The sequence below is a fragment of the Vombatus ursinus genome, unplaced genomic scaffold (assembly GCF_900497805.2).
Source record: "Vombatus ursinus unplaced genomic scaffold, bare-nosed wombat genome assembly UNPS02015175.1, whole genome shotgun sequence".
In the NCBI taxonomy this organism is placed as follows: domain Eukaryota; kingdom Metazoa; phylum Chordata; class Mammalia; order Diprotodontia; family Vombatidae; genus Vombatus; species Vombatus ursinus.
In genome coordinates, this window is record NW_020954953.1 from 21,353,200 (window position 1) to 21,375,305 (window position 22,106).

A 22,106-nucleotide genomic window follows, 5' to 3' on the forward strand; every position below is an offset into this window, starting at 1 on the left:
TTAACGCTCCCCAAGATTACCTTCACACCACAAAGGTGAAGTGTACCGGCTATAGACCACCAGCATGCTCCTGTTAGCGCTCCCCAAGATTACCTTAGCTTTTGGGGGGAGCTGCTTTATTACATTGTTTACTGTTATTGAGCTTGAAACCTGCCAAATGGCAGCTCATTCCCCATATCCTTCAAGTTCTTTTAGTACTCTGGGATGTAGCTTGTCCAGGCCGGTGACTTGAACTCGTTGAGGGCTGTTAGGTGCTTTCTTTCCATCTCCCCTCTTATCTTGGGTTTCAGTTTTCCTTTAACCGTTTTGTGTTCAGTCCGTTCCAGTCTAAAAGTCATTTTACTTAGTAAAGAAGACAGAAATGAAGTAAGAATTGAATTAATTCTGTTTTCACTACATTATTCTGTCCCATCTGTGAGCTTATCACATTCTTCCGTCTTCCGCTTGTCCCTAACTTAACTTAAGCTTTACTTAGCTTAGCTTCAGTTTTAAAGTAGAAAAATGTAAATTGATTGCCACAAGGAGAACAAAAGACCTCAGAAAGTACTTTAGTGCTTTCTTGCCAAACTGAGAAAGATGGATGCTAAAGGCATCACCGGGATAGACTGTCCACTTTTTTGGTAAAAGCTTTTGAAGGAGGGAAATAGATGATTACGAGCAGTACCATCTCATAAAGCAGAGAAAAGCCCTGGAGAGTAAGACCAGTTTGAAGAAAGCTTCGCAAGATATCCAGCCAAGTAAGATTATCCTGAGGGAACTCAGGGATGAAAACGGAAGGACTTCAGACAGAAGGAAAAGATTTGCAAAAGTCATTATAGTGAACTGTTTTCTCCATCAAAGACTGTGGAACTGCCACATGGGGATCCCAACATCACAGTGCTACACTGCTTATAGAAGAGATAGAGGTGGCATCGCCGAGAGGAAGGATGGGGCAAGCAGCTGAGCTGGATCATATAGAGAGTGAGAAGATCTGTGCTGGAGGGAGCGCAGTGGTGAGAGCATCGAGGGGCTGATACGTGAAGTCTCAGATGGAAAGAGAACAAACCCAGGCCTCATTAATACAGGGAGGAAGAAAGGGGTGACTGAAGAATATAACTACCGACTGCTTTGCCTACTTTTCCATCTATACAAAATCTATGAGAGTTGCCTATACACCGATCAAAGGCCTCTCCAATGAGGATATTTATATGGAATAACCAGGCTTTCATAAGAAATATTCAGCAAAGGACCACACTGTTACCATTTCACAATTAACTAAAAGATAGAGAGGAATATAAGGTCCCAATGTACTTAACATTTGTTATGATTAAAAAGCGTTTGATTTGGGAATAGAAAATGCCACCTTATAAGCTCTTTAACAAGGTTTCTTGTTGTACATAAACATCATTTAAGATTTCTTGGAAGATAGAACCCCACAAAGAACCCTGTCCAACATCACTGATAATAAACATCAGATGAGGAATAAACAGGTGGGTGTACGCTTGCCAAAGATATTCACCACCATGATGGAGAAGACTCAGTGCAGAATTCAAGTAGAAGAGGAATTCTCTGTGGAATGTGAAGTCCTCTAGATGCTCTTATTTGCGAATGACATTGTTTTGGGCCTTGATGCAATTAATATATTGCAGAGCCTCCTGGAAGAGCTCTACATTCACACCTATCTACTTATATTGTAAGCGCCTTGAGAAGAGGGATTGTTTCACTTTTGTCTTTGTATCAGAGGAGTTTGCTTGTCTATCCACTCAGGAAAGACCACATGGATAAAGAATGTTGTCCACATTTCAGCATTCGCTTGGCTAGGTACCCCATGAAGCTTGCCCATCAGTAGATATGTGTGGGACAGACAGTACAGATGGACAGTGAGTTGGATCCAAAGTTGAAGAGGAGGGAGGAGAATAGACTGGATCGCCCTCTGAAAATTGCAAAGTTTCCTTATTCCTTGCCATTAAAGCAAAATTGCCTGCCTTTTTAATACCAACATTCTTTTGGTATGACAGCATGGTAGCTAGATGTGGAATACAATTATCCCTGAAGAATTAAAAACAAACGTTACACAAAGGGCAGTGTAGAGGTGTATGGTGAGTGTGAGTAGGCTCCAAAATAATCAGTGAGGAACTCTGGAGAACAAGACTAAAAGGTATCATCAAGTATGATAGAAAGAGAATGTGGATTGGTCATATTTTCAAGAATGAAGGATGACAGGTAGAAAGCTAGAGTGTAGCATAGTACTCTCACAATATCAAGAGAAAGCAAGAAAGGCTTCTGGTTGGCAGACTTCTGAGAGACTGGTGACTTGGATTTCAATACGCATCCTAAGAGGGAGCTCCTGAATCAGGGAGAGTACAGATCCACTTCAATGGCATTAATTGCCTCCCCAGCCCATTCTGAGGCTGAGGGCTTTTGCCACTACCTTTCTGCAGTTATGCTTTCACTGGGGCCAGTCCTCAGTCACTTACCTCAGCTTCCACAATCCAGACCTGGTTTTTTAAAAATTTAGTTGATGATCATCCACATATTTTTCTTCAGTTAGATTTCTCCTTTTCTCTTCTTGATGAGAATCATTTGTATTTCTGTCTTCAGAATTTTGTTCTTGAGAGCTTCCTATACTCTTGGGTCAGCTTCCCTGGAGAATTTTAGGCCACAGAATCCTCTCTATCCTTTCTCTGAATGTTTCAGAATCTCCTCTAACAACATGCTGGCTGTGTATAAGATGATACCCACCTTTCCTTTCCTTTCCTTCTCTGGCACAAACCTCCAGATGACATAGTTACTTTCCCCCAACATTCTTACCACTTCTATTGCAATAACTCGTTTCTCCTTGTTGGTCAGTATCAGGTCTCTTTTCACAAAATTAGATTTTTTTAAAAAGTTCATTTCATGAAAAATTCTTACACCCATCCTTTTCAACAAGTGAGCTACTTTGATAATAGCTTAGTTTGCTCATTCACAAAGCCACAACATCCACCGATTTCATTGATCGTGTTGGCAGTGTGGGAGATGATATAGGTTCAGGCTTGTTAAGATCAGTAGGACTAGCTTATTATAAAGCACTGCTTTTTAAATGTAGTCTAGTGGGGAAACCTCTGCCAAGTGCTTTGAGTATTTGGAGATACTCTAAAAGGGGCATTTTGAAAATTCTTCAACTGAGGTAGGTTCTAGGTCTGTTCATCTTAGCCTTTCCTGCAGGAGCCCTGTGTCTTCTTCATGAGAGCTGCTTGGGGAGCCGTGCAGATGACTCTCTTGAGAGGCAAGGTGGCTCAATTAACTGAGCAATACCTTGTAACACTGGCCCTGCCATTTAGCATCTGGGCTTTTGAGCAGATAGCTTCTCTTCCTTTCATTGCCTGTTCCATCTCCAAATCAGGAATAATGATATCAGCCTGCCTCAGGAGAGAGGTGGTGAGGGGTGATTATTTTGCTCCAGGTGATTTATGTTCATTATATTTCAATTCTGTTTGTGTCCTTATGATAGCTGTTTGTGACCTGTCATGTTAGGGGGTCCCATTAGCAATAATTTCACCATCTTATCTCCATTGTCAATTGATTACTCCAGGGAATGACAGTACTTTATTTAGCCCAGGACCAAACTCAGCAAGGTCTTAGCCTGACACTCAAACCATAGATTGATTCAGGAGGCTAGAACAATAATAGGGCACCGTGTCTTCCGGAAAAGAATGACAGCTATAATAAGCACCATGACTGATAAGATGTGAGCGAAGATGTGTCTGCTTTTAGCAGTTAACGTGAGCTGTTGGTCTGGTTTGCAGTGCCTGTTTGCACATTCCCTCCGGAAATTCTCCATGAGAGACTGGGGAATTGAACAAAAATGGATGTCCATATTGTTGCCCCTGCTACTGCTCTATAATGGTGGGTACCTTCCCCCCCCCCCCATTTATGTGACTTATTTCAACACATCTCATAGAACCTACCATCCTAAAATTTAGCATTGGAAGGGCCCTTAGAGGTCATTTAATCTCCTACCTTTTCATACCAACTCATGGGCTCAGAAATAAGATGTTCATCATATGGTTACTCAGCCTGAATCCCTGATGTGTTGCCTCTTAGTGGTTCATGTTTAGCCCGACATGTAGCTCATAATTATTATCCTTAACAAATGAGTGACATTTTTGGTAGTTAAAATTTGGAAGAGCTACAGACACAGCAGTTCTAGGAATTTTTGCTGAAGGTAGCCAAATGCTGCTGTCTGCTCTTCATTACCTGCTCCAAAATCGGTACGCTCCTGGTGCAGACAGCATTCTGGATTCCCATGCCTGCAGCGAGAATCCAATGGCGACAGCATACGGCACTCAGTGATTATTGCTAGAACAATCTGTTAATTTGCTTTCAGGTTTTTAAAAAAATCAGAGCCTAGGATCAGCCTTGGGGGGGAAAATGGAGTTGGTGAATTTTTCCCATCCTTCTCCTGCCTTCTTAATAACGATCAGAGAAAGCAAGGTGGTTTAGTAGAAAGGGCTCTGAACATGGAGTCCTGTGGCCTTGGGCAAGTTACTTTTCCAGGTCTCAGTTTCATAATCTGTAAAACGAGGAGAATAACACTTTTCATTGGCTGCTTTATCTCTGGATTGTTATGAAGAAAGTGCTTTGTAAAGCTCTTTATAAACATGAGTTATTACTGGCCCTTTTGCAATGATACATTTTTATATTGTCTTCCAGATCCATTCTTCCCCCTTTCCTTCCTGGTAAACAGTTGGTTTCCTGGCATGCTGGATGACCTCTTCCAGTCTGTGTTCCTCTGTGCGTTGTTACTGTTCTGGCTCTGTGTGTATCACGGGATCCGAGTACAGGTGAGCAGAGGACTATCCTGTAGGAAGCTGTATAAAGTCAACCATTCATTCCTTTCCTACTGCTAAGGAGGTAGCATTTCAGCATTGGCCTTTTGTCCCTCTTGTTCTGGGCTTCCATGGCTTTTCAAGGACAAGTACATCTATAGGGACAATCTTCAGTACTCTGCTTAATGCTCTGTAAAAACTAGATGAATGTTAAATCATAAAAATCTAAAATTAACTAAAGGCAAGTCTTAGCTAGAATTAATATCATTAATAAGAGTTTCTCTTCTTTCTTTTTGTCCCAATAGGGAGAAAGAAAATGTTTAACATTCTATTTTCCTAAATTCTTTATTGTTGGACTACTATGGTTGGCATCTGTCACATTAGGAATATGGCAAACGTGAGTAATTTCATTGTATACTAAATGCAATACCCAAATGCCCCCGAGAAAGGGAGACAACCATCATAGGTCACCTCAAAGGAACCTGCTGGAATACATTTTATATCTGTACTAAATGACTATTTTATTCTCAGAACTAAAGGGACATATGAGGTAGTGGTAGCCAGAGATGGAGAAGACCAGCTTCATTTTGGGTCTCTATGGTGTGCAAGCAAAATGCTGTATTTTAGAAAAGTTGAAAAACTAGTCCCATGTCAGTTACTTAAGTATTTGGCTTGTTCATTGTTACCTTTAGCTCTTCTTTCAGATTACTGTGGATGTTTCTTTATTAATATTTATGCCCTTATGCAAACATAGTACAACCATGGAGTTCAGTTTTGTAACTTGGGCACTAGAGATACTCAGGTAGTTGTTAGGTTGTAGAGCATGCTTTGGCCAGTGTTGTATCCAATGTAATGTCAGCAGGTGATGTTACAGAGTTCTAAGCTCATTTTCACTATTTACTCCCTTTTAGTTTTTATTTGTCTGTAAGAGCATGATTGTTAGCCAGTTATTCTAGACCTTTACTCTGGTTAGTCATTTTTCTTTATGGTCTTTTCTTCTTCAGTGCTACTGTATAGCTGGACACATCTTTTGGGGGAAAGAGACACCACCATTGTTAAAGGGTGTCTGTGGAAGAACTTTCAAAATAGAACTTGCAGATGGAACAGTCTTTAAATTGGAAACTTTAGTAAGAAAATGCTGCATTTCTCACTGCATATTCAGCCATTGACTACCAGGCACCTATTTAATATTTATCTGATTGTGTGAACTTAGCCTGAGTTAATAAAATTGCTCATTTTTTCAAATGTAAGGCATGGGGGCAGCTAGATGGCACAGTGGATAGAGCTCCAGCCTTGGAGTCAGGAGGATCTGAGTTCAAATGCGACCTCAGACACATAACACTTACTAGCTGTATGACCTTGGGCAAGTCGCTTAACCCCATTGCCTAACAAAAAACAATAAAATAAAATAAAAAGTAAAATGTAAGGCATGAGATTTAGGATTTCTAGAAAATTTGGGATTGCTTTTAAAAGCAACTTTTAAATTTTTTTATAATGTTGGCTTTTTTTTAATCAGATAATTTTAGAAAATATGTAATATTTTATTTTTCCCCAATTCCATGTTAAAACAATTTTTAACATATTTTTAAAGTTTTGAGTTCCAAATTCTATTCCTCTTTCCCTCCTTTCTCTCCCTCCTCCCTAAGATGGTAAGCAATCATGTGCAACGTTTTGATATTAGTCATTTTGTACAGGAAAACTCAAGAAAGAAAGAAGGAAAGAAAATGAAAAATAGCACACTTCGATCTGTATCGGTTCTTTCTCTGTAGGCAGATAACATGCTTCATCATGAGTCCTTTGGGATTGTCTTGGATCATTGTATTGCTGAGAAGAGCTAAGTCATTCACAGTTCTTCACTGTACAATGTTGCTGTTACTGTGTACCGTGTTCTCCTGGTTCTGCTCACTTCATTTTGCATAGGTTCATGTATATCTTTCCAGGTTTTTCTGAAATCATCCTGCTTGTCATTTCTTACAGCACAATTAACTTTCTATCACAATCATATACCACAGCTTGTTTAGCCATTCCCCAATCAATGAACAGCCTTTAGATTTCCAGTTCTAAGCCAGCACAAAAAACAACTGCTGTGAATATTTTTGTACAAACAGGTCCTTTTCCCTTTCTTGGGATGTCTTTGGGATATAGACCTAGTAGTGGCATTGTTGGATCAAAGGGTATGCATGGTTTTATAGCCCTTTGGGCACAGTTCCAAATTGCTCTCCGGAATGGGTTGGATCAGTTCACAATTCCACCAACAGTGCATTACTGTCCCAGTTTTCCCACAACCCCTCCAACACTTATTATTTTCATTTTTTTTTCATACTAACCAGTCAAAATCAGATAATTATTTTAAAAATAAATAATCTAGGGCAAAGCTATATATTAATGATTGATCTTTGATTTTTTTTTCGTTAGGGTAAATGAATTACATGACCCAATGTACCAGTATAGAGTCGACACAGGCAATTTTCAGGTAAGTATAGTTTGTGAAATCAGAGTTTATAAAGTAGTGTTCAGAATTGTGTTATTTTAAAATCGGTCTTTTGGAATGGGGTCATTTAATATCTAGAAGAGTTAAGGAAAGTTTTGAAATAGGAAACTTCCTGAGAAAAGTGTGCAAGAAATATCATCCTCCACCTGGGCTTTTCTTTTCATTTCCCAGAATTCTTGATAGGTCATTCCTGATTTGCTAAGAAAGAGAAAAAAATTATTTATATTCTTACCCAGTCATAGCCAACTTAAAAGCAAGTTGTTTTTTTTAATTGTTCGTTGAATCACTTGTTTAGTTAGGTGGAAAGGTGGGTATCTACAATTTGGTGATTCTTCACGTTGTCTCTTGATAGCTAGGTTCCTGACACTCTTTTCTTCCTTTGGAGTATATAAACAGAACTGGGCTGGTCCTCGGTAACCCTGATTTTCTCAGTCCAGTTCATTTTCCATTTTACTGCCAAAGTGATTTTCCTAAAGCGCAGGTCTGAACAGGTCATCGTCTCCCCACTCCCTCACGCTGTAGGCTTAAGTGACTTCCCAGTAACTCCAGGAACAAACATAAAGCCCTCTGTTTAGCATTTAAAACCCTTCACAGCCTGGTCCCTTCCTGGCTGTCCAGTCTCCTTAACACCTTGCTCCCTTCCACACACTCTCCAAAGCAGCCACACTGGCCTACCTGTATGAAGCATTCTATCTCCAGACTCTGCCATTGTACTCCCCCCCCCACTCCCCCCCGTTCTCCCTGTTGCCTCCCTGGGTTACTTCAGGACTCATCTCAAATCCCTCCCCCGTCTGCAGCAGGTCTTCGCTGATTCCTTCTACTGCTTGTGCCTTCCCTTTGAAATTGTCTTCCATCTGCTCTGTCCACACATGATACGTACATAGTTATTTATATATTGTTTGCCCCATTAGAATGTTAGCTCTTTGAGGGCCTGGATTATGTTTTTGCCTTTCTTTGTGTTCCTGACACTTAGCTCAGTGTCTGGCACATAGTAAGCATTTAATAAATGCTTTTTGACTGACTAATCATAATTTTAACGACCAAGCTTGGGGCCAGAGGGACAGCTATTGCACTGGAGAACAGAGACACTCCAAAAAGATCACTATAGGCCCAAATGTTGGGCTCAATCTAATAGGATGAAATATATTAGGAATAATCATGTAAAATCTAACCTTTGGTTAAAAAAAAAAAGCACAGCTTCCTAAGTACAAGATGGGGAAAGAAATCAGTTCATCTGAAAAGAGGATTTTAGTGAACTACAAGGTCAATATAAGTCAATTTAACCAAAAACTCTAATGTGATCTTTAAGAAAGGCACAGAGCATCTATGATGGAGAAGAAGCGATAGTCCTGTAGTACTTTTCCCTGATCACAGCACACCTAGAATGTTGCACTCAGTCCTGGGTGCCATGTTTTTGGAAGGACAATGATAAGCTGGAGCACATTCAGAGGAAAGCAGCTGCAATGTTGAAGAGATGGTGCCGGATGAAGATCAGTTAAAGGAATTGGGGGTGTTTCACCTGGAAAATAGAATTTACGGGGGAATGAGATAACTGGGTTCCAGTGTTTGAAGGACTGTCAAGGGCGAGAGGGATTAGACTGGTCTTGCTTGGATTCAGAGGGCTGGATAAAAGAACATCAAGTCTTCCTAAGAAGTCAGACTCTTTACAAGTAGAATGTGCTGTCTTGAAGGGAGTATGTTCTTCCTCCTTGGAGGTCTTTCAAGCAAAGACCAGCTGACTGCTTGTCTGCAGTGCTGGAGAAGGGGATTTTGTTCAGATGGGAATTGAACTATATACTCTCTGCGCCTCTTCTGCTTTGAGATTCTGTGATTGAAAGGTTTGTGGAGACTTTTCTTAATTGAAAGATGAATTTATTTGGAAAATTGGTGTGAGCCTTCCTGTACCAGGACCTTAGCCCAGTAACGGGTCAAATGAAGTCTTTGGCTACCAGAACTCATTCTTGAGGAGAGAATTTTGCTTTATATTCTATAGAGTACACTTTTCCATTGCATAGTAGAAGGAAGGTTGTACTTAGGAGTCAGGAGACTTGAATTCAGATCTGGTCTGTGTTAGCTCTGTGACCATGGGTAAGACACTTCACTTCTCTGATTCTCATTTTTGAAATCTGTAAGATGGGAATAGTAATATGCATACCACCTTTCTCAAGGAGAAGAAAGCGCTTTGTAAACTTTGAAGAGTTAATAGAGGCTGTGATTTTCTTGCCACTCAGGCTGCAATGGAAAAGCAAACCACTAGGGGGCTCCAGAGTCACTGAATGATCCCTTGAGAGAGAAGACCAAGCCAGAGTTTCCTGGTGATGCAAGTCCTTCTCCTGAAGCACTTGACAGGTCTTTTATCATATTAATGATGTCAGAACTCCTGAGCACTCTTCTGAGTCCAGCCACCAAATAGCATTTCTAGCACTAGAGTATAGCCTTTTCAGAAGAAGACCATAGAGTATTCAAGTTGGAAAGATCATAGAAAGAAAGGGAAGGGAAGAAGTATTCATTAAGTACCTACTATGTGCCAGGTGTTTTTCACGTCAGGTGTTTTTCAACTTTTATCTCATTTTATCCTTGCAACAATTCTGAGAGGTAGGTGCTGTTATCTTCCCCACTTTACAGATGAGGAAATTGAGGCAGGCAGAGGTTAAGTTACTTGCCCAGGGTCACATAATTAGTGTATGAGGATGTATTTGAACTAAGGTCTTCCTGACTCCAGACCCAGTGCTTTATCCACTGAGCCACCTGTCTGCTTCCTTAGGGATTAGCTGTGTGTTTTGAGGAGGGAAGGAAGGAGATTTATAAATGGTCTGAGGAAAGACCCTCATTGCACAGAGAGAGATTAGAAGTGTGTGAGTAGTGAGTGTGAGTGGAGAACAGAGGGGCAGAGCATTCGGAAGTGAGACTGGGGAGATGAACTGGAAGCTGGGGAGTGGAAGCTTGTGGTCTTCTTGCCCGTTGTCTGCTTTTCCTTTTTAATGCTGCTCAGGAGCACCTGGCCTAGCAGTGGCTGGAATCCTGTATTTCCTATATGCAAACCCAGCATTTGAGGTTTCACCTTCTTACCTAAGGTGGGTAGCCCCTGTAAGTTTACAGGGATCTCAACTTCTGGGATTCCTTCATCTGCTACTCATCAGATCCAGACCTTTGACTCTGTTTCATGTCTGCAGTTTCTAAGGATGCTAATGATGTACAAATTTCCTAACATCTATAAGCATTACTTTTTGTTGCTCTACCCAGTTAGCCCAGAGGGAAGCATGATATGATTTGCCAGTGACCATGCAGGAAACTCAGGCAACACACCAATGTAGGGTCATTATTTTTTGCGGTTTGCCCTTGGACATTCTAATGCCATTTTTATTGTAATGAACAGGAAGTCGTGAGGTATGGGTTCTGTTCCTGGCTGGGCTGCATAGAACGATGTGACCTTGGACAGTCATTGAAAGTCTCTGGGCATTCATAGAATGAAGAGGTTGGACTGGATGACCTCTAAGGTGCCCAAATCTATTATCCTGCCCTCCTTTCTGAGCATCTGAGCATTGGTTATCTGGTGATCCTGTTCTGAGAAAGAGTGATTACACTTCTGTTGCTGGGGATAGCATCAGAAGGAGGATCACCTGAGGTTGATATGTTTAAATGACATTTTTGTTTTGTTTGTTTCCAGGGGATGAAGGTTTTTTTCCTGGTGGTAGCTGGCATGTATATTTTATATCTTTTGTTCTTGATTGTGAGGGCATGCTCAGAACTTCGCCATATGCCTTATGTTGGTAAGTGACACTTCTCCTAAGCTCCTAAGACTGTGCCTGGTGGAGTTAATGCCCGGATGGATGCAGGGTTTTCCTGAGGTGGTCCTAACCTTACCATGAGGAAGATACATGGGATAGACTTCCTTAGCTTCTAGGGAGCTCTCAGAGTGCTAGACAGTGCCCAGTTATGAAGCACAGGAGGGGTCCAGAGGAAGCCCTTCTACTTGAGGAGGGCCTGGGCTGATCTTTTTGGACTGATGCTTTTTAAAACAATCATTGTGACCGTTTTAAAGCTGCCACAGGTTTGCTGCTGCTTCTGTAGCATAGTGCTGAGAGAGTGCTGGGGCCATTTCTGAGCCTTTGCTGCTTCTAAGACCACCCTTCACTTGAATCTTTGCCAAATGAAAAATCATGGTCTCACCTAAGGCCCTTTTCAGACACAGCTGATGTTTTACCTTTATAAAACTTAAGCGCATTGAGTAACATCCTTTCTGGACTTCAGATGAAGGAGCCCAAATTAGGAGAATTTGTCTTGAAAGTTTCCTGGGATGGGATAATGTTTACTGCTAAGATTGCCTTAAATTGTCATTTTTTTGATTTGTCATTTCCAGATCTCAGGTTAAAATTCTTGACTGCATTGACTTTCGTAGTACTTGTCATTAGGTAAGGAAACCTTTTATCCAGAAACAAAAATAACACAAATCTTTGTTTTTCTTTTTTCTTTTCTCCTTTTGAATATTGAATTTCAACATAAAAGTTCCAGCTGAATACTCAGGGCTAATTGTTGTCTTATCGATCTGCTGGCTAGAATGTCAGTGTGTACTGATGTACTTCCAAGTCCCTCGTGCCAAGTGGGAGGGAGGAATGCCAGGTGCCAGGCAGGTGGGTGGTAGAGAGGGGAAGCCATAACCTGCTGCCATCCATCTGGCAAAACCAAAGACATTCACCTCCCTGGTGTTTTGAATGGTCGTGGCATAGAGTGTTTTCATTCATTAAATATTTCAGGAGTTACTCTCTGTACCATGGAGAGTAGTGATTTTTCAAAGGTTTCAATCCCAGTAGAATACATTGAACACTCCTGGCTCTTCAGAGCTCTGTAGTTATGGTGATTTCTTTTGTATCTTCAGCACTTAGCACGGTGCTTGGCACATGGGAAGCACCTAATAACGGGTTTTTCATCCGCTTATTCATCCTGAACATGACTTGTCACCATATGGTCCATGGAGGGGGAGTAGAATAGGAAGGGCAGAGCTGTGGTTTCTTCAGCATAGAGATCTCCCCATAAGGAACTTCCCTCCCTCAAAGCAGATGGGCTGTCCTTTTAGAGAGTTGCCTTGGGCACTGAGAACTTTGGTGACTTGCCCAGGGTCACACAGCCAGCCAGTATGTGTCAGAGGCAAGACTTCAGCCCCACCCTCTATCACTTGTTGTCAATCACATGCTGTCTTTCAAAAGTATGGTACTTTGGATGGACAAGTATACTGTCCCTGAAGATTACTTTTAAAAATCAATTCCAGATTTTGGCTTGCTTTTTTGCCAATGGTTTTCTCATCAGAATAGAGTACAGAAAAGAACAGTATAGTTTTCCGGTAGCTAGGATTCAAAGGAAGTGGATAATCGCTTCTGATTCCCTTGGCCTGTAAAGGTAAAAGCCATTGCTTATAAAGACACCCATAAGGGAAAGTGGGGCCTAGAGTTTTAGTGTGTCCTTCTACGTATAACATGCAATATAAAGTGGTTTTGAGTAAATCGATGTGGCAGCAGACAATTTGGGACTAGAAAGATGTCAACAGAAATTATAAATGCTGTGCTTGGATGCTCCTTAGACAAAAAAGGATTGGGGAGATTTTGGAACAAAATAGGGAAGATTAAAGCCTTTTTTTATTCTGAAAATTGCCCTATGTAGTATTTTGGATAAATAATGTCATATGTAATATTTTAGGGGATAAACTACTATTCTCATCACAATTTTAGTACACAACCTCTCTTTACTCTTTAGGAAACACTGGAGTAGAAAAGAGTGAACAGTTTAATGGGGAATGTGTCATAATCACCAATAAGCATGATAACCAGGTAGAATATGACAAAGATTAAAAGAGAAACCTAGACAAGAGCTCTGGAGAAATTTAAGGATGGAGAAGTCACTTTGAGTTGAGAAGAATTAGAGGAGGCTTTAGGTTGGAAGGAAGTGGTACCTGAACAGGGTCATGAAAGAAGAGAAGGATTTCAGTAGGCAGACATGCAGAGAGTACATTCTGGTCACTGGAGATGATGAGCGTGAATGCCTAGAGATGGGGAAGTGTAGGACAGGAGTGGGAAACAGCTAGAAATCCAGTATGTCTGGAACATAAGTTGTTTGAAGGAACATAGAAATTTACCTTTTTAGGTAATTAATTGGGAACTAAATTTTGAAAGATGTTAAGTATTAGGCTAAGAATTATGCATTTTTCTCTAGAGATAGAGGATTGATGTAGGTTTTTGAGCCAGAAAGTGACAAGTCATCTAAGCAATAGAAAGATTATAGTGACAATTGCATAAAAGAATATTGAAGAGGAAGAGACTGGAGGCAGAGAGACCAGGCTTGGTTTTATTGTACCGGGACTATTGTTATTATAATAATCCAAACAAGAAGTTGAGAGACCTTGAATTAGGGTAGTGGCAGTATGGTGGAGGGGGGATGATACATGCAGAAGATATAGTGAAGGCAGAATTGATCTTGCTTGGCTACTGATAGAGCTATCCAAAAGTGGAGCGAGCTGCCTTAGGAGGTAGCCTCCTAATACCATAGGAAGTTTTCCCCTTGCAAGCAGAGGCTGACTGTCATGTTGTAATAGGAATTCTTTTTTTGGGTATGAGTTGAACTAGAAGGGCATTCTTTCTAACTCTGAAATTCTTGATTATATGTAGGAAAGGAGGAAAGGCAAAAAACTAAAAGATAATTGAGGTATTCTTGGCCATAGTTAGTCACTATCAACAGCAGTAAGAAAGTTGAGAATATTAGGTTTTGAGGGAAGGAAGATAAATTCCATTTCAGATGTTGAAGGTTGAGGTGTTGGTAGAATATCTAGGTGGACAGATGTGTTGAGATTGAGGTGTTGGATGTGTCCAGTGGGCAGCTGGTGAAGTGGGCCTGGAGGTCATGAGAGATACTGAAACTAGATATCTGTAAATTCATCTGTAAAAAGGTGATAAATGAAACAGTGGGAGTGGATAAAATCATCTAAAGAGAGAGTATAGAGGAAAATGAGAAGAGAGCCAAGGACAGATTCCTAGAGAACATGCAAGAGGGGGTTGGTCAATGATGTATAGCACTCAAGTAAAACTCAGTAAGGACCATAGAATTTTGTAACTAAGAAGTCATTGATAACCTTTGAAAGAGTCATTTCAGTACAGTAGTGGGGTCAAAAGCCAAATTTCAAGGGATTGAAGAATGAGAGCGTGGTAAGGAAATAAAATAGAGAAAGGATGGGTAGATGACTTTTTTTTAAAAGCAGTTTGGCAGTAAAGGGGAAATAAGGTATTAGAAGATAACTTGAAGGGAGTAGCAGGGTCAGGGAAAGGTTATTAATATTAGAGAGACCTGAGAAAGTTTGTAGGCAGTAGGAAAGGAGCCAGTAGAAAAAGAAATGGAAAGATGTGAGAGAGCGAATAAATGGGTCAGTCTTGAAAGAGACAGGAGTGGATAGAATGGTGGCACAAGTGAGGGATTAGTGTTGGCAATAGTAGAGTCACCCCATCTTCCGGTGGAGGATACAAAGACCTGGTAAAGACAGTGTTTGCGGTGTCTGTTTAGGAGATGAAGACTGTTGGCCTCTGTTTTTTAATAAAGTAGGAAGAAAGGTCATCATCTAAAAGTGCTGCAGGTGATATGTGGCAGGGAGGAGGGGAGGAAGGCATGACAGTGTAGATGTAGATGTCTGTCATGGAAAAGAGGATAGGAAAAATTCCCATGTTAAAATATACTGATCAAAATGCATGCAAAAACTGCAGATATAAAAACTTCTGACTCTAATTCTTTACACGTTTATTTGTCTGGTTTTCCTTTTTCTTCTTTTGCAGCATTGTTATACTTTATCTAAGGTTTGGATCACAAGTGTTACAGGACAATTTTGTTGCTGAACTGTCAAATCGCTACCAGAATTATATCCTTTTAATTGAAGGTCCTTCAGGAAGTCTTTAGAACTCTGTTGTTATTCCAGTGTCTGCAGCTTGTATTTGTGAGAATAAGAAAAAAATGTTTTTCAAATAAAATCAATTCTGGATAATCTGAGCAAATGGGTACATAAATAGTGCTGATGTGGACTAATTTGAGTCATTTTTGGTGTCTTTGCTGGATATCCTGAGGGTGGGGGCAGCTGGGTGGTTCAATGGATAAAACACCAGGGTCAGAGTCAGGAAGACCCAAGTTTAAATCTGGCCACAGACACCAGCTGTATGACTTTGGCCAAGTCACTTAACTCCATTTGCCTCAGTTTCCTCATCTAGCTGGAGAAGGAAATGGAGAAAACCCCAAATGGGGTCATGAAGAGTTGGACGTGACTGAAATGACTGAATAAGAACAACAGTCCTGAGAGCTCCGTGTTTTTTCTTTTATTATTCACATGAAGGAATTTTTACGGTTGTGGCCATCATTAGCAGTATGCATCTGTCAAGTGAAGCAGTGTTAGGGATAGGAACCGCACCTATGATTTCACTGGTCTCCAAGGCAAGAGGACTTTTACCAATGTAGGTTAGCACTTTCTGTACAACTTAAGAGTCTCAGAAAGTTACGTAGAATGTTAAGAGGTTCAGTGACTTGCCCAAAGTCACACAGCCAGTACGTGTCAGAGGCAGAGCTTGCCCTCAGATTCCTGGCTCCCAGCCACCTCTGTCCAGGATGACTTCTTGCCTCTCAAGGCTTAATAACTCAATTTAAAGCCATCCGAAGAAGCAGTTGGTGATTCCAAGATGACTTGTAAACTCTTAACTAGTAATGTTTATGATGAGTTGTATCTTTATTGTTTATTTCCACAGGAAACTCTGCAGGGGCTATTTGAGGTTATTAACTTAAGGGCTTATCTTTCTTAGAATTTCTTACTGCACATAAAGGGCTGACTGGATCAGCATGTTCATGAGCTCAAGTCATCCCATGCATGACTTTGCCGTATCAGTGCCCTGTTGTTTGGTTAAGGGTGGAAAGCAGCACTGAGGATAGGTTACCAAGCATAATGGAGATGATAGATAAATTATTATTCAGTATGGCTTTAGATGGTTGCACTGCTCTGACCACATCCTTCGAAAGATGAATTAATTACCAGATCAGTGACTGGATTTTTAAGAACTGCTGATGGTACTGGCTAATGCTGAGCACTTCATTAAGAGGAGTTAGCTCGGAGCAAGTATCACAGCTTGGAAGGAGAAAACTCTGGAAATACTGTAGTGCCTGCCCCTCCAACTGTATACTACTAACCTTGACTGATCTCACCAGCAGAATTCTTATCTTTCTATGGCCTCCTGAACTTTTATCTCTACACTTTAGCCTTTGTGTATTCACCATCTAAGAATGCACTCTATGGTAAGTGACCTCAGTTTCTAGGTTCTTGGCCAGGTAGCTGCATAAGAGTCAGCAGAAGCTGAGGTAGCCACGTATTTGTTAAGCACCTGGATATTTCATTAGGCCCGGAATGAGAAGCTTTCTGGTTAAACAGAAATTTTTGTTTATTTTTTCCAGAGTCACAGTTGAAAGATAATCCAGCCTTTTCCATGCTTAATGACTCTGATGATGATGTGATTTATGGGTAAGGTATTTTTCTCTTGTGAAATAACAGCATTGGGCATTGCAATCCTCAGTTGGCCATTTTTGCATTTCCATTGTTTTTCAGTCACTCTCAAAACGTTCTCAAGCTAGCAAGGCTGTGTAATGTGATTCCATTGCTCTCTACAATTTTCCACTTTTCAGGCTGTAGGCTTAAAAGTGGCTATTTTCCCAAGAAGCAAGGTGGGCAGTCTATTTCTGTTCCTGGGCCCTGGCACAAGCTCAGATGGGTGGTCACTATAATGAGCCATTCTCTCAGGAATGTGTAGAGTTGGGTATGATAAGTTGGGAGGTGAGAGGGTAGGTCATATAAAATGGATATAACAAAAGGAGTGAGTACAACGTAGAATGGTGAGTTATTTTGAAAGATAAGAACTAAATACATACCTGTTGTTAGAAAATGCTTTCAAAGATCTCTTTGTTAACAGGAGTGACTACGAAGAAATGCCCCTGCAGAACGGCCAGGCCATTAGAGCCAAGTACAAAGAAGAGTCTGACAGCGATTGATGGAGCTCCAGCAGAGACCAGCTCAGCTGGCTAGAGAAGGTCTTGGACAGCTTTCCTCAGTGCTCCAACTCTCCAGCCTTCCCAAGCCATCTGCTTAAAGCTGAATATTTCCTCTCAAGAAAGGCAGTGTTCCCTTTACCTCTTTGTGTTTACTGATTTTTAAAAGACCAACCAGGACCAAAGGAAAAATTTCAATGTTGGGCAAAGGCATTACCAGGGTAGGGAGATGAGAGGGGGAGAGAGGCAAATGGTGAAGATTAGCAACCAAATGCCTCTTAGAATAGTTTTAGGGAAAATAGTTTTTGTATTAGAGTATCATTTCATTGGAGCTAAAGTAGCTGCTCCTGAACTGAAGGTTTCAGAGTCCTATGGTGTCCCAGAGCTCCTGATGCCTCTAAGTCACCCTCATTTTTAGTCTAAAGATGTATGCACTAGTCTTTTGTAGCATGTTCTCTCTAAGTGATGTAGAAGCACTTAGGAGCCACTAAGTGGCTCCGTGGGGTGTTGGAGTCAGGACGACCTGATTTGAGTCTTTCCTCAGGCACTTGCTGGCTGTGTGACCCTGAGGAAAGTCCCCTCCCTTCTTAGAGCTCCTGTTAAATGAGAATCATCATGCATCTACCTCACGAGGTTGTTGTGAGGCTGGAAGGAGATGAGGTATAGACAGTGCTTTACAAATGCCGGACATGATGACAAGTCATGCAGGCAGATGGTGGTGTTCTCCTCTCTTCTCTCCGTAGACATTGTTCTCTCTTTAATTCCAAGGGAAACTTAGGAACTTATTGTGACTGCCTCGTGCTGCCAATGCAGCATGCTGCTATTTGGTGGCAAACACCACACCGGGTCACTAAGTAGCTTGAGTTATTATCCATTTTAGAAATAAAGCATTAAGCTGAGGCTCAGCTGCCAGAATCTGCTGAAGCCCAAACAATGAAATACCCTTAAGAGTGTTGTGTACCTCCAAGTACACAGTACAACCTGGTAGGCTGGCTCCTTCCACCCCCTAATATGAAGAAATAGGCATTTATACCATTGATAGCTTCGCTGGGCTGGTTGTCCCTGCACGTCCTTCCTCCTTCTCATGTTGAGGTTGGGGTAGGGGAGGAAAAGTGTGACGAGTCCAATAAAGAATAGAGGCTATGCAACTTCAGAGCTCCATTACACAAATGAAACAATTACTAGAATAGAATGCCGAAAAGTTTTCATTTGTATATTGAAAAACCAATAAAATTAAACAATTTTCGTATTAGTTTTGAAACAAAGTTTGTTCAGAAAACTAATTTTGGGGAAAATCCTCTCAAGAAACTCAACTGGAGCTTTGTATAAACAAAATAAATCACTATTATGGGTCACAATTTTGAAATTCCAGTGCTATGGTAACACAGTGTGGAAGGCACCTAAGAGTTTTCCACTCCCTTTTTCCTAGACAATTAATTTAAAAGCAGAGTACAGGTATACCTTTTGCATCTTCCTCTCTGGCCCTAATCTTTGACCTGGTGTGCACTGTGGAAACCCCTGCAGATGATATCCTGGAGAACAGGTGTAGATAAGAGTGCAATGTGTGATGCATGCTTAGTAGCCCCATACCCTTCTTCCTATGCGTACCCACATTCACATGTCTTTTGTGTGCTATAAGAATTATGCTCTCTTCTCTGCAGTGCTAGGACCTCAAATGTCCATGGGAATGTTCTTTATGGTGATACACTAAAATTATCTTTCTTCATAAGTTAACCTTTAGTGATGTGATGGTACCATTAATTACCTCTGTTGCTTAATATGGATTTCCACTTAGATTTCTATAGTTTTTAAAGTCTTGTTTAAAAAAAAAATCAATGTTTGAATTAAAATTACTGTAAGATCACAAAGATGATTCAAGGTTTACATAGTTTTTATATTTCTAATGTCAGTTACTTGGTATTTTATTCTGTGTAGTCAGTGATATTAGAATAATTTTTAAAATAGAATTTTAATATATCTTCCATCAGGCTTACTTTAAAAATAATTTTAGGTTAAGATAAAGGTGGCTTGTGCCAGTTAATAGATTTCAGAATGTATTTCACTAGTTTTGTTATAAATATTTGTCATCTGTGATTTGGAATGCCCTTGTTGTTTCTTCATCCATGTAAATAGTGGGGGGAGGGGGGGTGGATTTTAAAATCCATATTTAGATTCCTGTTTTGAAAAGATCATTTTTTATTTGCAAGATGAAATTCAAGTATTGACTGACATCTTTATAATTTTATTCTTCAGGCATCAAAGTCATTGAACTAAAAAATATAGGAGAGCGAATATATACTTAAAATTTTTTTTTTTCATATTTCAACTATTTACGAAAGAGCTTACCAAATGGATACTTTGTTTTAGTTTTTTTCCCATAGTCCAACTACTTATGAAAGGGTCCTACTTAAGGGGAAAATACTCCTTTTATTAAACCAGGCACTTTCCATTTTATTATTTGGAGTAAGATGTTCATATTCAAAAGAGTTGTGTTATCCAGTCATGTAAAAATTTGCTAACAATCTAGCATTTAACATATAGAATATTTACCACATAGTAATTAAGCTGAACAATGCATTTTGCTGGGAACCATTAGTATTAAGAACATTCCTGATTGTTTTCATAGGGTTGGGGGCATGAATCCAAACATTGCAAATATATGCCACAAAGCCAAAGAACTGGCTCTTGTTCTGCCTTAGTAACAGCCTGGATGGAGACTTCTGGGGAAAGTTGGAGAGGATTTTGCACTTTGGGCCAGTGTAAGGGTACATGCTAGAAGATGGCCATCAACATCTTTTTGTTTTCATGAGGGGTAAAGGAGAAATTGAGCTTTCACTTAATATGCATATTTATTTTTTAATCACAGCAATAAAGAACTTTCCCTTCCTGGTTTAATCATGTTTCCCCTGACAATGGAATTGTTAGCATAATAAATCATGTATTCGAGAAAGGCTGGAGTACTGCCACATTTGCAGCTGTTTCCTTGATTATGTGAGATTACAGCATTTTTGCCAGTTGTAATCCATTGTAGGGACTATGTCATTGGCCCCAAATGTGTTTAGAATTACAGTATATCAATCTGAAGAGACTTTACCTGCAACACCCTCTTTCCTATCCCCCATCAGTTTGGCTTGTAAGGCAACATGTCTTTCAGTGTTTACCTGTAAATTTTTTACTTTCAAAAATCAGTTTAGTGGTTCAGCCTAATATTTGAACTAACACTGTTTACTAAAGTGTACAAAGCTAACTTAAAGTACTGCCTGGGGAATTATTTTTTTTTCCAATTTTTCTTATCCAGGGAAGCTAATAAAAGCTATCATTTTTGCTTATGTGTAAATCTGTAGTTTTTCTTAAAGAAGGAAAGATTCTGAAATTGACCTTTTAAGTTAGAGTTCTAAAAGATAAGAATCTTCTAATTCCTTCTCTAGGTCAAGGGAATTTATTTTATGCAGTGCCATCTTTCTACTCTTGTTTGATCTTGATTCTAGGTGTATAGTGCTGTGAAATACAGAAGGGAATTGTATTACTACAAACTGACTTTTTAAATAAAATTGTAATATTTATAAAATAAAATTGTATTTAAACTTGTATACCAAAAGGAAGGATTGTATGAGTGATAAATTAATGAACTGTTATTACAACACAACTTTTGAGGGAGGGTTGTTATATTCAAGTAGTGGTGTTATATCACATCAGACAAATAGTTATTTGCTTTTAGCAAATCTCATTGATTTTTGGGGGTGCATCCTGAGATCATAAATAAACTTTTATACATTCTGCCATCAAATTTGCATCTAGATTGTATACTTCATTACTTTGTTTCCCTTCTTTGTATATGAAATTAATTTGGCCCACTCAAGATGAGGGATTTAAATGCATTAGGGAAAAGAGCCACCAGTCTTGATCTCATTGTTACAAATACTGTCTTCAGGTTTTGTTTCAATAAAGTGTAGCTTTCCCCCCTCAAGGGTTGTTAAAATTTTAAAAATACACACTTATTTTAAGAACCTAAAAAGTAGATTTGAGGTTAGGGTATGAGAAGGGACTGGGCTTTCCAGATAGTCAAGGGTGTGTCTCTGTCTCTATATAGTCACCTCTAATTCCCACAGACCTTTACAAACTCGGGGTAAGAAAAACTAAGCACTGAGCAAAATCAGCTTTTTTAGAGATTTAGAGTTGTATAGTTCTGCTTGTTAGTGCTACGTAAATATTTCTACCTTTTCCTGACAGCTGAGAAGTCAAATGAATTAATCTTTATTTCATTTCTAAATGGTTTACTATACTTGGAATGGAAGAGACACACTACTACATTCAGTAATGTTGACAGGTAGTATATTATAGTGAAAAGCTGGCATCAAAACTAGGAAGACTGTTGAATTGTGACCCTGGGCAGTACTCTGGGTTACTAAAACAGTAAGTTGAAGAGGGCTCATACTGCATTGGGAGAAGGCAAGCCCCTAAACACTTGAAATCACAGGTCCAGCCTCTAGCTCCAATACTACAATTGTTATTTTGATTTGGAAGCCTTGATATGGTTGATCTCAGAACAACAGCTGCCACAGTGGCAGCCCATGCACATTTTTAACTGCTTTAGCAGCTCAGGAATTTCACTTCAGCCCCATACCACCTTACAGTTTAAGGCTTCTGAGAAATAAAATGTTAACACTTCCCTACCCAAAGATCAAGTAACCCCATTCCCAGGCAATGCATATCCCTTTTATTACAGTATAGTCAAATAAGTTACCACAATTGATTTTCAACTAGATGCCTAGGTCCAT

At 40.0% G+C, this 22,106-nt stretch overlaps 1 protein-coding gene across 2 annotated transcripts in view; it reads left to right on the top strand.

Annotated features, from left to right (window-relative positions):
* Positions 1-21,115, top strand: part of LOC114031463 (transmembrane protein 181) — a 90,954-nt gene extending 69,839 nt beyond the window's left edge. For both annotated transcript variants that reach the window (XM_027846532.1, XM_027846533.1), the window contains exons 8-17: positions 3,768-3,867; positions 4,675-4,805; positions 5,096-5,187; positions 7,206-7,263; positions 10,949-11,051; positions 11,642-11,693; positions 15,090-15,172; positions 16,495-16,584; positions 16,741-16,807; positions 17,253-21,115. In XM_027846532.1, coding sequence (XP_027702333.1) covers positions 3,768-3,867; positions 4,675-4,805; positions 5,096-5,187; positions 7,206-7,263; positions 10,949-11,051; positions 11,642-11,693; positions 15,090-15,172; positions 16,495-16,584; positions 16,741-16,807; positions 17,253-17,331 — 855 coding nt within the window. In that variant the 3' untranslated portion in view covers positions 17,332-21,115. The remainder of the gene's footprint in view (positions 1-3,767; positions 3,868-4,674; positions 4,806-5,095; positions 5,188-7,205; positions 7,264-10,948; positions 11,052-11,641; positions 11,694-15,089; positions 15,173-16,494; positions 16,585-16,740; positions 16,808-17,252) is intronic.
* Positions 21,116-22,106: the final 991 nt, after the last annotated feature.